This window comes from Tamandua tetradactyla, chromosome X (genome assembly GCF_023851605.1).
Source record: "Tamandua tetradactyla isolate mTamTet1 chromosome X, mTamTet1.pri, whole genome shotgun sequence".
Taxonomy (NCBI): Eukaryota; Metazoa; Chordata; class Mammalia; order Pilosa; family Myrmecophagidae; genus Tamandua; species Tamandua tetradactyla.
In genome coordinates, this window is record NC_135353.1 from 63314845 (window position 1) to 63329461 (window position 14617).

At 36.5% G+C, this 14617-nt stretch overlaps 1 protein-coding gene across 4 annotated transcripts in view; it reads right to left on the reverse strand.

Annotated features, from left to right (window-relative positions):
- The window catches only part of ATG4A (autophagy related 4A cysteine peptidase), a 123772-nt gene that overhangs the window by 70112 nt on the left and 39043 nt on the right, over nt 1–14617 (reverse strand). For 3 of the 4 annotated variants that reach the window (XM_077145881.1, XM_077145884.1, XM_077145882.1), the window contains 2 exons: nt 9086–9196; nt 6656–6727 (listed from right to left, as the gene is read on the reverse strand). In XM_077145881.1, the coding sequence (XP_077001996.1) occupies nt 6656–6727; nt 9086–9196 (183 nt within the window). Of the gene's footprint in view, nt 1–6655; nt 6728–9085; nt 9197–9581; nt 9675–14617 lie in introns of those variants that run through there. The other variant, XM_077145886.1, reaches the window with a different exon arrangement.

Consider the following 14617-nt stretch of genomic DNA (forward strand, 5'->3'; position numbering starts at 1 on the left):
CTAGCAAATCGTATCCAACAACACATTAAAAGAATTATACATCATGACCAAGTAGGATTCATCCCCGGTATGCAAGGATGGTTCAACATAAGAAAATCAATTAATGTAATACACCATATCAACAAATCAAAGCAGAAAAATCACATGATCATCTCAATTGATGCAGAGAAGGCATTTGACAAGATTCAACATCTTTTCCTGTTGAAAACACTTCAAACGATAGGAATACAAGGGAACTTCCTTAAAATGATAGAGGGAATATATGAAAAACCCACAGCTAATATCATCCTCAATGGGGAAAAATTGAAAACTTTCCCCCTAAGATCAGGAACAAGACAAGGATGTCCACTATCACCACTATTATTCAACATTGTGTTGGAGGTTCTAGCCAGAGCAATTAGACAAGAAAAAGAAATACAAGGCATCAAAATTGGAAAGGAAGAAGTAAAACTATCACTGTTTGCAGACGATATGATACTATACGTCGAAAACCCGGAAAAATCCACAACAAAACTACTAGAGCTAATAAATGAGTACAGCAAAGTAGCAGGTTACAAGATCAACATTCAAAAATCTGTAGTGTTTCTATACACTAGCAATGAACAAGCGGAGGGGGAAATCAAGAAACAAATCCTATTTACAATTGCAACTAAAAGAATAAAATACCTAGGAATAAATTTAACTAAAGAGACAAAAAACCTATATAAAGAAAACTACAAAAAACTGCTAAAAGAAATCACAGAAGACCTAAATAGATGGAAGGGCATACCGTGTTCATGGATTGGAAGACTAAATATAGTTAAGATGTCAATCCTACCTAAATTGATTTACAGATTCAATGCAATACCAATCAAAATCCCAACAACTTATTTTTCAGAAATAGAAAAACCAATAAGCAAATTTATCTGGAGAGGCACGGTGCCCCGAATTGCTAAAAACATCTTGAGGAAAAAAACGAAGCTGGAGGTCTCGCGCTGCCTGACTTTAAGGCATATTATGAAGCCACAGTGGTCAAAACAGCATCGTATTGGCATAAAGATAGATATATCGACCAATAGAATCAAATAGAGTGCTCAGATATAGACCCTCTCATCTATGGACATTTGATCTTTGATAAGGCAGTCAAGCCAACTCACCTGGGACAGAACAGTCTCTTCAATAAATGGTGCCTAGAGAACTGGATATCCATATGCAAAAGAATGAAAGAAGACCCATATCTCACACCCTATACAAAAGTTAACTCAAAATGGATCAAAGACCTAAACATTAGGTCTAAGACCATAAAACAGTTAGAAGAAAATGTAGGGAGATATCTTATGAAACTTACAATTGGAGGCGGCTTTATGGACCTTAAACCTAAAGCAAGAGCACTGAAGAAGGAAATAAATAAATGGGAGCTCCTCAAAATTAAACACTTTTGTGCATCAAAGAACTTCATCAAGAAAGTAGAAAGACAGTCTACACAATGGGAGACAATATTTGGAAATGACATATCAGATAAAGGTCTAGTATCCAGAATTTATAATGAGATTGTTCAACTCAACAACAAAAAGACAGCCAACCCAATTACAAAATGGGAAAAAGACTTGAACAGACACCTCTCAGAAGAGGAAATACAAATGGCCAAAAGGCACATGAAGAGATGCTCAATGTCACTGGCCATTAGAGAAATGCAAATCAAAACCACAATGAGATATCATCTCACACCCACCAGAATGGCCATTATCAACAAAACAGAAAATGACAAGTGCTGGAGAGGATGCGATGAAAGAGGCACACTTATCCACTGTTGGTGGGAATGTCAAATGGTGCAACCACTGTGCAAGGCAGTTTGGCGGTTCCTCAAAAAGCTGAATATAGATTTGCCATACGACCCAGCAATTCCATTGCTGGGTATCTACTCAAAGGACTTAAGGGCAAAGACACAAACGGACATTTGCACACCAATGTTTATAGCAGCGCTATTTACAATTGCAAAGAGATGGAAACAGCCAAAATGTCCATCAACAGACGAGTGGCTAAACAAACTGTGGTATATACATACGATGGAATATTATGCAGCTTTAAGACAGGATAAACTTATGAAGCATGTAATAACATGGATGGACCTAGAGAACATTATGCTGAGTGAGTCTAGCCAAAAACTAAAGGACAAATACTGTATGGTCCCACTGATGTGAACCGACATTCGAGAATAAACTTGGAATATGTCATTGGTAACAGAATCCAGCAGGAGTTAGAAACAGGGTAAGATAATGGGTAATTGGAGCTGAAGGGATACAGATTGCAACAGGACTAGATACAAAAACTCAAAAATGGACAGCACAATAATACCTAATTATAAAGTAATCATGTTAAAACACTGAATGAAGCTGCAACTGAGCTATAGGGTTTTTTTTTTTTTTTTTTTTTTTTTACTATTATTATTACTTTTATTTTTTTCTCTATATTAACATTCTATACCTTTTTCTGTTGTGTTGCTAGTTCTTCTAAACCAATGTAAATGTACTAAGAAACGATGATCATGCATCTATGTGATGATGTTAAGAATTACTGATTGCATATGTAGAATGGTATGATTTCTAAATGTTGGGTTAATTTCTTTTTTTCCGTTAATTAATAAAAAAAAAAAAAGAAAAAAAAATTGAAGGGGAGAGGACAGTCCCTAAGTCACTCTACGAAGTCAACTTCATCCTAATGCCAAAGCCAGATAAAAATACCACAAGAAATGAAAATTACAGACCAGTATTCCTTATGAATATAATGAAAAAATTCTCAATAAAACTTAGCAATAGCAGATTAAGAAATTATATACCACAGTAAAAGGAGATTTATCCCAGGTATGCAAGGGTGGTCCATATAAAATATAAAATAATACATCATATTAATAGAACAAAGGGGAAAACACTTGATTATCTCAATTAATTTAGAAAAGGCATTTGACAAAATCCAGTACCTTTTCTTGATAAATACACTTAGAAAAATAGGAATACAAGGAAATTTCCTCAACATGAAAAAGGGCATATATGAAAAACCCATATCTATACCATACTCAAAGGTGAAAGACTGAAAGCTTTCCCTCGAAGATCAAGAACAAGATGAGGATGCCCACTGTCATCACACTGTTCAATATGACACTGGAAGTTCTAACTAGAACAATTAGGCAAGAAGAAATGAAAGGCATTCCACTTGGAAAGGAAGAATTAAAACTCTATTTGCAGATGACATGATCTTATACATATAGAAAATCCGGGAAAAAAACACAACAAAGCTACTAGAGCTAACAAATGCATTCAGATGAGTAGCAGCATACAAGATCAAGATGTGACAATCAGTAGTGTTTCTATACACTAGTAATGAATAATATGAAGAGGAAATGAAGAAATTTAAAACAGCAACTAAAAGAATAAAATACCTAACAATAAATTTAGCCAAGAATATAAAGGACTCGTACGTGGAAAACTACAAAACATTGCTAAAAGAAATCAAAGAAGACCTAAATAAATGGAAGGACACTGATGTTCATGGATTGGAAGATTAAATTCTTTTTTTGAGTGTGGTTTGTTCTTTTTTTTTTAACTTTTTTTTTATTGTGAAATATAACATATATACAAAAAGCAATAAATATCCAAGTACTTTTTAAGAAGTAGTTATAGAACAGATTTTAAAGTTTTGTATGGGTTACAGTTTCATGATTTTCCGTTTTTTCTTTTAGCTGCTCCAAGACACTGGAGACCAACAGAAATATCAATATAATGATGCAGCAGATATACTCATTTATTAAATCCTATGTTCTCTGGTATACTCTTCCTTCACTTTAAATAACATATACACATAAAAGCAATAAATTTCAAAGTACATCACAATTAGTGGTAGAACAGATTTCAGAGTTTGGTATAGGTTACAATTCCACAATTTTAGGTTTTTATTTCTAGCTGCTCTAAGATCCTGGAGACTAAAAGAAATATTAGTATAGTGATTCAGTACTTATACTCATTTGTTAAATCCGACCTCCTCTGTATAACTCCACCATCAGCTTTGATCTTCCTCCCACTCTTTAGGGGTATTTGGGCTATTTCCATTTTAACCTTTTCATTTTGGAAAGGGATGCTGACAATATGGGATAGGGGGATGGAACTAGTTGATGTTCTGAAAAGGCTTGCTCCTCTGCATTTCAGGACTTATCTTGTCCAAGGACCCATCTGGAGGTTGTAGGTTTGGGAGAGTTACCCTACTGGATGGAACCTTTGTAGAATCTTATATAATGACCTAGGTATTCTTTATGATTGGCAGGAATAGTTTTGGTTGGGGTTTGGCAAGTTATAATAGGTAGCAATGTCTAACTAAAGCATGTGTGACCTCCAGTGTAGCCTCTCAACTCTATTTGAACTCTCTCAGCTACTGATACCTTATTTGTTACACTTCTTTCCCCCCTTTTGGTCAGGATGGCATTGTTGATCCCATGGTGCCAGGGCCAGGCTCATCCCTGGAGGTTATCTCCCACACTGTCAGGGAGACTTTCCTCCCTGGATGGAAGACAAAATATTTTTATTTAAGAGATGAATTCTATACAAAGAAACATACAGATTCAAGACAGTCCCAATCAAAATTCTAACAGCTATCCTCACAGAAATGGAAAAGCCAACCATCAAATATATATGGAAGTGTAAGGGAACCATCGTGAAAAAGAAGAATGAAGATAAAGGGCTCATACTTCCTGATTTTAAAACTTATTACAAAGCTACAGTAATCAAAGCAGCATGGTACTGATGTAAGAACAGACATACAGACCTATGGAATGAAACTGAGATTTCAGAAATAAACCCTCATTCTATGAACAATTAATTCTTGACAAGGGTACCAAGTCCATTCAATGCAGAAAGAATAGCCTCCTCAACAAATGGTGTTGGGAAAACTGGATATCTGCATGCAAAAGAATGAAGGTGGACCCCTGTCTTGCACTGTATATAAAATTAAAACAAAATTGATCAAAATTAACGCAAAATTTTCTAAATATAAGAAGAAAAACTATAAAACACCTAGAAAAAACCATACAGATGCATCTTCAGGATTTTGTGTTAGGCAATGGTTTCTTAGACTGTACACCAAAAGCACAAGAAAAACTAGATAAATGGGACGTCAACAGAATTAATAACTTCTGTGTATCAAAGGACTTCATCATGAAAGTAAAAAGACAACCTATGGAATGGGAGAAAATATTTGGAAAGCACGTGTCTGATAAGGGTTTAATATTCAGAATATATTTAAAAATCCTATAACTTGACAAGATAAAAACAAACAATCCAATTAAAATATGAGGAAAAGGCTTGAATAGATATTTATCCAAAGAAGATATACAAATGTCCAAAAAGCACATGAAGAGATGTTCAACATCATCAGCCATTTGAGAAAATGCAAATCAAAACCACAAGATAGAACTTTTCACACCCACTAAAATAGCTATTTAAAAAATAGATAATTACAAGTTGTGGAGAGGATTTGGAGAAACAGGAACACTTGTTTATTGTTGGTGGGAAAACAGTTTGGCAGTGCCTCAGAAAGTTAAGTATAGAATGATCAAATGACCCAGCAATTTCACTTCTAAGTATATACCTAAAAGAACTGAAAGTAGGAACTCGAGCAGGTATTTTCATACCAGTGTTCATAGTGACATTATTCATAGTTACCAAAAGATGGAAGGAAGCCAAGTGTCCATCAACAGAAGAATGGATAATCAAAATGTGGTATATACATACAATGGAATATTATTCAACTGTAAAAAGGAATAAAGTTCTGAAACATGCAACAAGATGGATGAACCTTGAACACATCATTTTGAGTGAAATAAGCCAGACACTAAAGGACAAATGCTGTACGATTTCGCTGATATGAAATAATTAGAATAAGCAAATTCATAGAGTCAGAAACTAGAGTACAGGTTACCAGGGACTGAAATGGAGGTAAGGAATGAGGCATTAATGCTCAAGGAGGTAATAGAAAAGTTGAGGTAGTAGATGGTGGTAACGGTAGTATAATATTGTGAACATAATTAACAGCACAGAATTGTTTATTTAAATGTGGTTAAATGGGGAAATTTTAGGCTGTATGTATGGTGTTAGAATAGAAATGTAACGAAAACCATAGGGCTGTACAACACAAACAGTGAACCCTGATATACACTATGGACTATAGAGAATAGTACAATTATCATAATACTGTTTGATCAATTAAAACCAAGGTACTACTGTAATGCAAAGTGTGAATAATAGGGAAAATTGCATATATGTGGGGTGGTATATGGGAACACTCTATTTCTAGCATGATTTTTCTGTAAACCTACAACTTCTCTCATTAAAAATAGTTTATCTGATTTTTTCCCTTGCTCTTAAAAATAGCAAGAGTAGTAACATTGGTGCCTGAACCCTTGGACAAAGGCTCGAAATTAGTCTGGCACTGAATGATAACAACATGGAATCATATATAAGGAGGTCCTTCGGCAATAAAATTTTGGATAAAGTATAAAGCTTACCCACTCCCCAAGATCAAATTATTTGCCAGTGTGAGCTATTAATTTTGAGGTTACTATAAAGTCACTGATACCCCAAGCAAGCTATCTACAAGAAAGGGAGAACAGTTCAATAAATGATATACCTACCAATAGGTGAAAATTTCCTTCGGTATGTAAACCATAGACGAGCACTGACATCAGACAACAGCTTAGATTTTTCTGTAATTAAACGTGAAATTAAAATTAAACCACCAGATTCCATCTAAAAATATCTGCCTTTGATTTTTGGGCCAGCAAAAAAAATCAACTCATTCTAAAATAACCAGTCAATTCCATTGTTGTGGGGCTCAGGAAATTCAATGGAAACCCAGTCTCAATTTAGCCAAATAATTTGATATTTCCCCCCACCTATGTTTTGACCTGAGCTACCTATAGGTACAATGATGCTGGATGGTTCCTGTTTCCTTCTGAGTTTCAATGCCCTGGCAGGTACTAATACTAGAGTTATGGCCAAAAGAAAACAGGAAAAGCAAAGATCATGGATAACCTACTTATCAGTAGGCAATCAGTTCCTGAATAAGGATGCTTGATTGGATCTCCCATCAGTACACATTGTCAATTGTCTAAAAGTAGGGTGTGTGTGTGTGTGTGTGTGTGTGTGTGTGAGAGAGAGAGAGAGAGAGAGAGAGATTAAATTTAAAGTAAATCTCTTTCTAAGCAGATTAAGTGTATAAGAAATTTATCCATAATATCTAGTGTAATTGGTATCTATAATCTAAATGGATGTATAATGTCAAAAATGTTTTTATGCCTTTTTTCAAACATGCTTTCCTATATTTTATGACATAAATTGACTATGATAGCTACAGATATCGCTTCTACATTTCCATCTGTACTTTGATGTAGTTCTGTCTTTCTTAGTCTTCTCTCTCTCCTTTCTCAACAACACACCCATATTTGTACTCTGTTTAGAACTTATACTCATTGCGTAGTAAAAGAAGAAAGGAAAATTTAAAATTTGAGCCAATACTTTCTATTTTCTCTCCTGTATTTCCTTTGGACAAATCAGAAAGTCATGCTGCTTGGGTTTTCCTTCCTCTTCATGTGCCTAGTACCTATCCCATATTGGGAAGCAGATGTATAATATGAAGATCAGAGTTCTAGAGATACTCTGCCTGGGTTTGAACCCTTGCTGTACTACTCACCAGCTCTGTGACCTTGTCACTTAACCTCTCTGGGTTTTAGTTTCCTCAACTGTAAAATGGGGAAAATAATAAGTACCTACTTCATAGAGCTGTGGTAAGTATTCAGTAAGATAATACATATCATGTACTGATGGTACCTGGCACACAGTAAGCCTGTGAGAAATGTGAGCTGTTACTATATACTCTTTATCTCCAATGTTCACACCACTCACTCCCTCTGACATTGTTTATTCCTTCCAGCTTGCCTATATGCTAGAAAAGCTGGGGGAAGTTGTGTAGACATTTTAACAATAATTTCACTTTGGAAGGCATTTCCCAACTAAACATTCGAATGTGGGCATATTGGCAACCTGGCGATTCACATTATCATGGAATGAAGAATTAGAAGAGAGAATCTCCAATCCCTTCACTTTACTTACTGGTGAAGAAAGTTAAGATCCAGAAAAATAAAGTGACTTTTCTAAGATAGGAGAAGAGTCTGAATACAAAAGGTCTTCTAATTGTCAGTCCTGGGCTTTCTCCACTGTTCAAAATTCTACAATCAAAATAATGAAGCCAAATTTAGGAGAAGTTAGAAAATGCCTAATTTTGATCTTGCCCTTTTGATCAGTGTCTTCCTGTTCCTCACTCCATGCTAGGGCCTCTGAAGAGGATCTCTCTTCAGATTGATACTAACTTCAGAGGGGCCTCTGTCTGAGCTCAGGATTTATCTGGGTGCTGGTTCATTAGCCATTTTTAAAAGGTGTTTCCTAATCTATAAGAAGGTGGGGGTAAGGAAAAAGTTTCAAGCCTCCTTTCCATCAAGTTGCAGTGGCTAAAAGCTCTGTACACAACCAGAATAAACTCTGACAGTGCTATGGTCAGCAAAAAGTATAAAACACAAGACTTTTCAGTGTCCAATATTGTTTCCCACAGTCATGGGCTATTTAGAAGCCCCAGAGTGGTAACATTTTTATTTAGACATAAAAGGATGTGAAAGGATTAAAGATATGTAGTTCAGTCACCAAAGAATAGATACTGGTTAGTTGACACCAGGAGTCGGTCCATATGTTTTGAAACTCGAGGCTTCTAGAACTTGGGGGTTCCCCTTTAAGAAAAAGAATTTTAAAATCTTCCTTTTGCAAATTGTACAAAAACCTATATCCATGTCAATACACTTCTAGGACCTCTCATGATCTTGGAAGGGGCCCTTGCAAACAAGGGGTCCGAGGCATAAATTCCACTGGCTGCAAGGAAAATCTACCTCTGATTAGCCCTAACACTGATTAAGGAAATAGTCTGATAACCCAAGAAGGAAAAGAGTATATATAGGTTAGTAACTTCAGGTACCCAAGTCATTGGATTCTAAAAGACAAACACTACCCAAATTTACCTGTTTTAAGGAGATGTTGCTTCCCTAAGATCCATACCAGCTCATCTGCATCTGGAAATTCTTCTAAGTAGTCAGCGAAAATAGTAATCTGGTTTTCATATTTGGATAAAACTGAAAGATAAGGAAAGAAACTTAAGCAAAATTTAATAGGGTATGGGGGGTTGATTTTTTTGTTTACTGGATGATACCTTTGCCCAGGGGGTAAAAGGTCATCTGCCCAAATAGTAATGGAAGCAAATCCTTTTCCTTGAGGAACAAAGACACTCACAAGCCCTTATAATCCTTTAGAAGACGGATTTCTTCTTAACCATCTCTTTTGACTTTCCTTTTCTCATGGTCACATTTGGCTCCATTAGTAAATAATTATTTGGCCCCATTAGTAAATAATTATTTGGCCACAGTTACTTCAAAACCATTCTTTGCATGTGCCTTCTCTATAAATAGCTACTTATCTAGCTTTTCCTAGCATGAGCATATCAAGGTAATACAATAATACCTGCATATCTGCCTTCTGCCCATGTCACAGGGAGCACTGTGAGTTTGATATTATGAGCTTTCTGGTAGCCAATGGCTTGGAAGCAGCTGTGACAAGCCTAAAAGAATACAATTGAGAAAATGGTAATACTCTAGCTGGAAGACCAGATGTTTCTTTTTTTTTTCTTTTACATGGGCAGGCACCAGGAATCGAACCCAGATCTCCGGCATGGCAGGTAAGAACTCTGCCTGCTGAGCCACTGTAGCCCGCCCAACCAGATGTTTTACATTGCTTTTATTTGTCATTTTATTCACAAATGGCTTCAACAAAGAAGGATCTTGAGACTAATAATAAAAAATATAATTTGTTCTTTGGATTCACAAATGACTATGGTTACCTCTCAAGACAAGGTAACCTAATAAAATTACACCTCATAACTTTCAGAAGTTATGGTCACATATACATGGGATGAGTTAAATTCCCTTTTCTACCCACCTGTCGGGAGGGGATCTGCTAAAAGAGTCAAGACTGACCTATGAAGGGGTTCTATTTCAAAAGTTTTTTGCAACTAATTTTCTGAGAGAAATAATACTCTAAATTGTAAATTAGTTTCCAAGCCAGTCCACAAAAGTCTATATTAACCTGTGATCAGAAGAATACAAATGACAGCATATTTTAATTTATGAAGCTATTTTTTATGGGGAAAAAAAGTTCTAAGCTAAGCAACCAACACACACCTTCTCCTCTTAGCTCTGCAGGCTCCCCAGTGCCTATGAGGAGGGGAGCTGAGAGAGAATAGGGGCTCTTTTGTGGCTATGAGTAGCTGCATGGACTCTCCCAAAGTAGTCCCTAAGAACCTTACGGAAATAGCCCTGTGCAAATGGCATCATGGGATATGTTTAACTCATTTGAAAGGACAAATTATTTTGTTTTTTTTTTGTTTTCCAAGGCAGGAGCATACAGTTTTCATAAAAAAAATGTTCCTAAATATAAATAAGTTTTATCCAATCATGAAAAAGGTCCACCTGCTCAAAATACTTTGTTGGAAGCTGAAGTTATAATTTGTAGAAGCACTTTTAAAAACACAGCACAAGTATACTGCTTTTCTTGAAACATATTACAGAATTCGACTCTTTCAAGGATTTAAGTAGCCTTACTCCTCAATAATCTTAATTATTAAAGCTATAGTCTCTACAGTATTTCAAGCCTAAAAAAGTTATAAATGAGACTGCCATTTCATTCCCCAGTGAACATTCATCACTGCTGAATCTGCCAGGGAGCCTGTGCTGTCTTTGCCTCTCTGCTGCTGGCGTCACTCCCTGGCCTACGCCCATGAAATACCAGGCTAAAAATGATCATTCAGGTCAGGCCATCCCCAGGAGGTGGTGGACTCAGGCAGGGTAAATCACACTGTGTACCTCCCTAGCCTACCCCCAACCCTCATAGGAGAAATAAATCAGGTAAAAGTGAACCTCAAGTGTAGCGTAGAAAGAAAAAGTAGCTTGAGAGGAATGGGAAAGAGAAGAAGCCTCTCTGGTATTGCCCTGGTGGGTAAGCAAGGGAAGGGTGGCACAGGCTGAATGAACAGTATGTATGCATATAAGCCTTGTATCTATTTTTAGTACTTGCCAAAAAAAAAAAAAAAAACATTTCTGTATTGCCAACCCTGTCTCTGTGAGTCACTGACCAGCTAGCTATCAGGTCGAATTAGGACAGTCCCTTAAAGCCTGTGCAAGCTGCTGCTGATGGCTCTGACCAAAATGGTAGTCAAAGAATTTTACTCTTGCTCTTCATCTCCTCTCAGGACTTGCTAGCTCAGAAAGAAGGTCATTAAACTCCCTATTCTTTCTGATTCTCCTCTTAAGAGGTAGACTTCCAGAATTCAATGTTTTGGACCATAGCCAGCCCTTAGTTGAAGCGGCATGTATGAAACAAATGAAAACCAAATAGAAAATGGGATTAACAGAATCAAAGAGCAGTGACATGGACAGATTATATACAAGGGGGTCTGGGATAAAAGAGGAATAGGTCCTACATAAGGAGAACGAGAGAGGTCAAGACACAATCTGAGAAGTGGCTGAGGCACAGAAGTGAAATTTCATTTCCAACACAATCCCCTTTGACTAGCAACAATCTTTTTTTTCTCATTTTTATTTATGTTGGTGAACCAATTGCTCTCATGTTCCCATTAGCAGTATGGGATGGCCTACTGCTTGATGTGCTTCGAATAAGGTGTTTCCAACTTCTAGACCAGTCTTATTCTCCCTGTATCTAGCAAACTTCTTTGCTTGAGTACTCAGATTGCTGAACCAAAGAACAAAAAGAAGGGAAGAATGGGGACGGAGCGGCAAGAGGAAAAAATGGAGAGAGAGGTTCAAGACTAGGATGGTAGCAGCAATCTGTTTTCTATTTTTCATAAACTATCATTTTTCTTGACTTAAAAATTTGAAATAGATATCAGCCTGATATGAGCTCCCTTCCGTTTTGCAGCATGTTCAAACACCTACAAACATTACAGTTTGGTGAACTAAGAATTAACTCCTACAACTTTTGACAGACAACAGTAAAATGGAACAGGGTGTTCCTGTTAATAATAATTGTTGTTTGATACAATTATTTGAAATGAGATAGGAAAAAAAGAGTTACAAACAAAAATACATGTATACTGTCTTTTATATTTACATATGTAATTACTTTTACCTTTGCTTGTTATTTTTTCATGTGAATTTGAGGTACTGTCTAGTGTTCTTTCATTCCACCTGGATTTCCTTTAGTATTTTTTGTAGGGCAGGTCTACTAGCCATGAATTCTCTCAGTTTTTGTTTATATCAGAATGTCTTAATTTCTCCTTCATTTGTGAGGAGCAGTTTTGCCAGATTAAACTTTTAGTTGGCAGTCTTTCTCTTTCAGCACTTAAAATATGCCACCTTACTGCCTCCTGCTCTCCTTGGTTTCTGATGAAAATAAGCTGTTGATCTTATCAAGGATCCCACACATGTGATGAGTTGCTTCTCTCTTGCTGCTTTCGAGTTTTTCTCATTTTTTTTGGCTTTCGTCAGTTTGATTACGATATGTCTAAGTGTGGATCCCCTTGAATTTGTCCTACTTGAAGTTCACTGAGTTTCTTGGGTGTGTAGATGAATGTTTTACACTATGTTTGGGAAATATTCTGCCATTATTTCTTCAAATATTCTTTCTGCCCATTCTGCCTCTACTCTCCTTTAAGGACTCCCATCATATGCATGTTGGTATACTTGATGGTATTCCATCAAGTTCTCTGAGGCTCTGTTGATCTTCCTTCATTCTTTTATTCTTTCTGTTCCTCCAACTGGACAATCTCAATTGACCTACTTCTAGTTCACAAATTCTTTGTGGCCCACTCAAATCTGCTATTGAGTGCCTCCAGTGAGTTTCTCAATTCCAGTATAGTTCTTTTTGCTTTTCACTTCCAGAATTTCTATTTGAGTCTTTATGATTTTCATCTGTTTACTGACATTCTCTATTTGATGAGACATCAGTCCCATACTTTCTTTTAGTTCTTTAGGCATGCTTTCCTTTAGCTCTTTAAATATATTTAAAATAGCTCATATAAAGTCTTTGTCTAGTAAGTACAATTCCTCAGAGAATGTTTCTCTTGATTACTCTTTAATGTGAGTATTGGTCATACTTTCCTGTTTCTTTGCATGTCTCATTTTTTTTTAATTGAAAACTAGGCTATTTTAAATGATATAATGCAGAAACTCTGGAAACTGGATTCTTCACTCTCCCGAGAGTTATTGTTGCTGTTTGTTGTAGTTGTTATTGCTTATTTACTTACTAAATTTTCTGTTTACATAGTGAACTAATTATATAAAGTATGCATTCTTTGTTGTGTGTAGCAACTTAAGCCTCTGCTTGTTTAGCTTAGCCATCAGCTAACAATTGGACAAAGTTTTTTTAAATGTCTGGAACAAAAATGTCTCCCAGTCTTTGCCAAGGAACTCTATGTGTATGTTAAGGAATGCCTTCAACGCTCAGCCAGACACTTAACAACCCTGACTTAGCCTTCACTTTCTGCTTGTACAGAGCTCAAAATCAGCCAAAAATGAGAGTTTAGGGCCTTCTCAGGTCCTTCCTGAGCATGCCCTATGCATCCTTCTAAATTCCCAGGAATATGCCAAAGCTTTTCAGAGCCCCTATGGACATCTCATTCCCCAGCTTTTTCTTTTACATTTTTTTGGTCAGACACTGTTAGCCTCAATTGTTATCTACCGCCTTAGGCAGTGGCAAAGTTAATCAATTGTTTCTAATTGTTTTTGACAAAAGCCCCTGGGGAAAGGCTTTCTGTACTCTAGAAGAGTTCTAAGTCAGGTCAGATAAATACAGGCTTGCAAGTGAGTTCTTCCAGTGAACCACCAGACAGGTTGTATAATGACAATTCTCTGGGATTGAGGTTTGAAGAAGGTCCAAGCCTGTTCTGCCTCCTCCAGTGGCTTCCAGACTGGTTTTCACTCTGATTATAGGCCACTGATTTCCAAGGCTGTTGAGGGGCTGGAGAACAAAGGATGCAAATATGGCAAGATAAAATGCCCCAAAGCTCACTGTTCAGCTAGTTTTCGTGAATAAATGCTCCCTGGATTGCTACAAGCCTTTGGTTAATTTCCAGTTCTGAAAAAATTTATTCTGACAATTTTTGCCAGTTTTCCTCATTGCTTCTATGGAGTAGAGAATTTTAGAGGTCCTTATTCAGCCATTTTCACAAATGCCTTACTTTAATAATATGCTTTGCAGTGACTGACTTTATTTCTATAGGTTATTATGTAAAAAGATTCAAGTAAATGAAAAAGTAGCTTTTGGAAAAATAAGTTTTCTGATAGGGATGAACAAAAACACTAATACGTCAAGGCACCTAGATTCTGTGGGACTTTTACTTAGGAAAGAAACACCACAAACTCTTTAATGCTAAAAAAAGGTCACAGAACCTCAGGTCATCAGATTCTATAAGAATGCCAGGAGATTTTTGGCCCCAAAACAGCCTTCTCAGCAATACATACATATTTAATCTACTTGTCCATTGC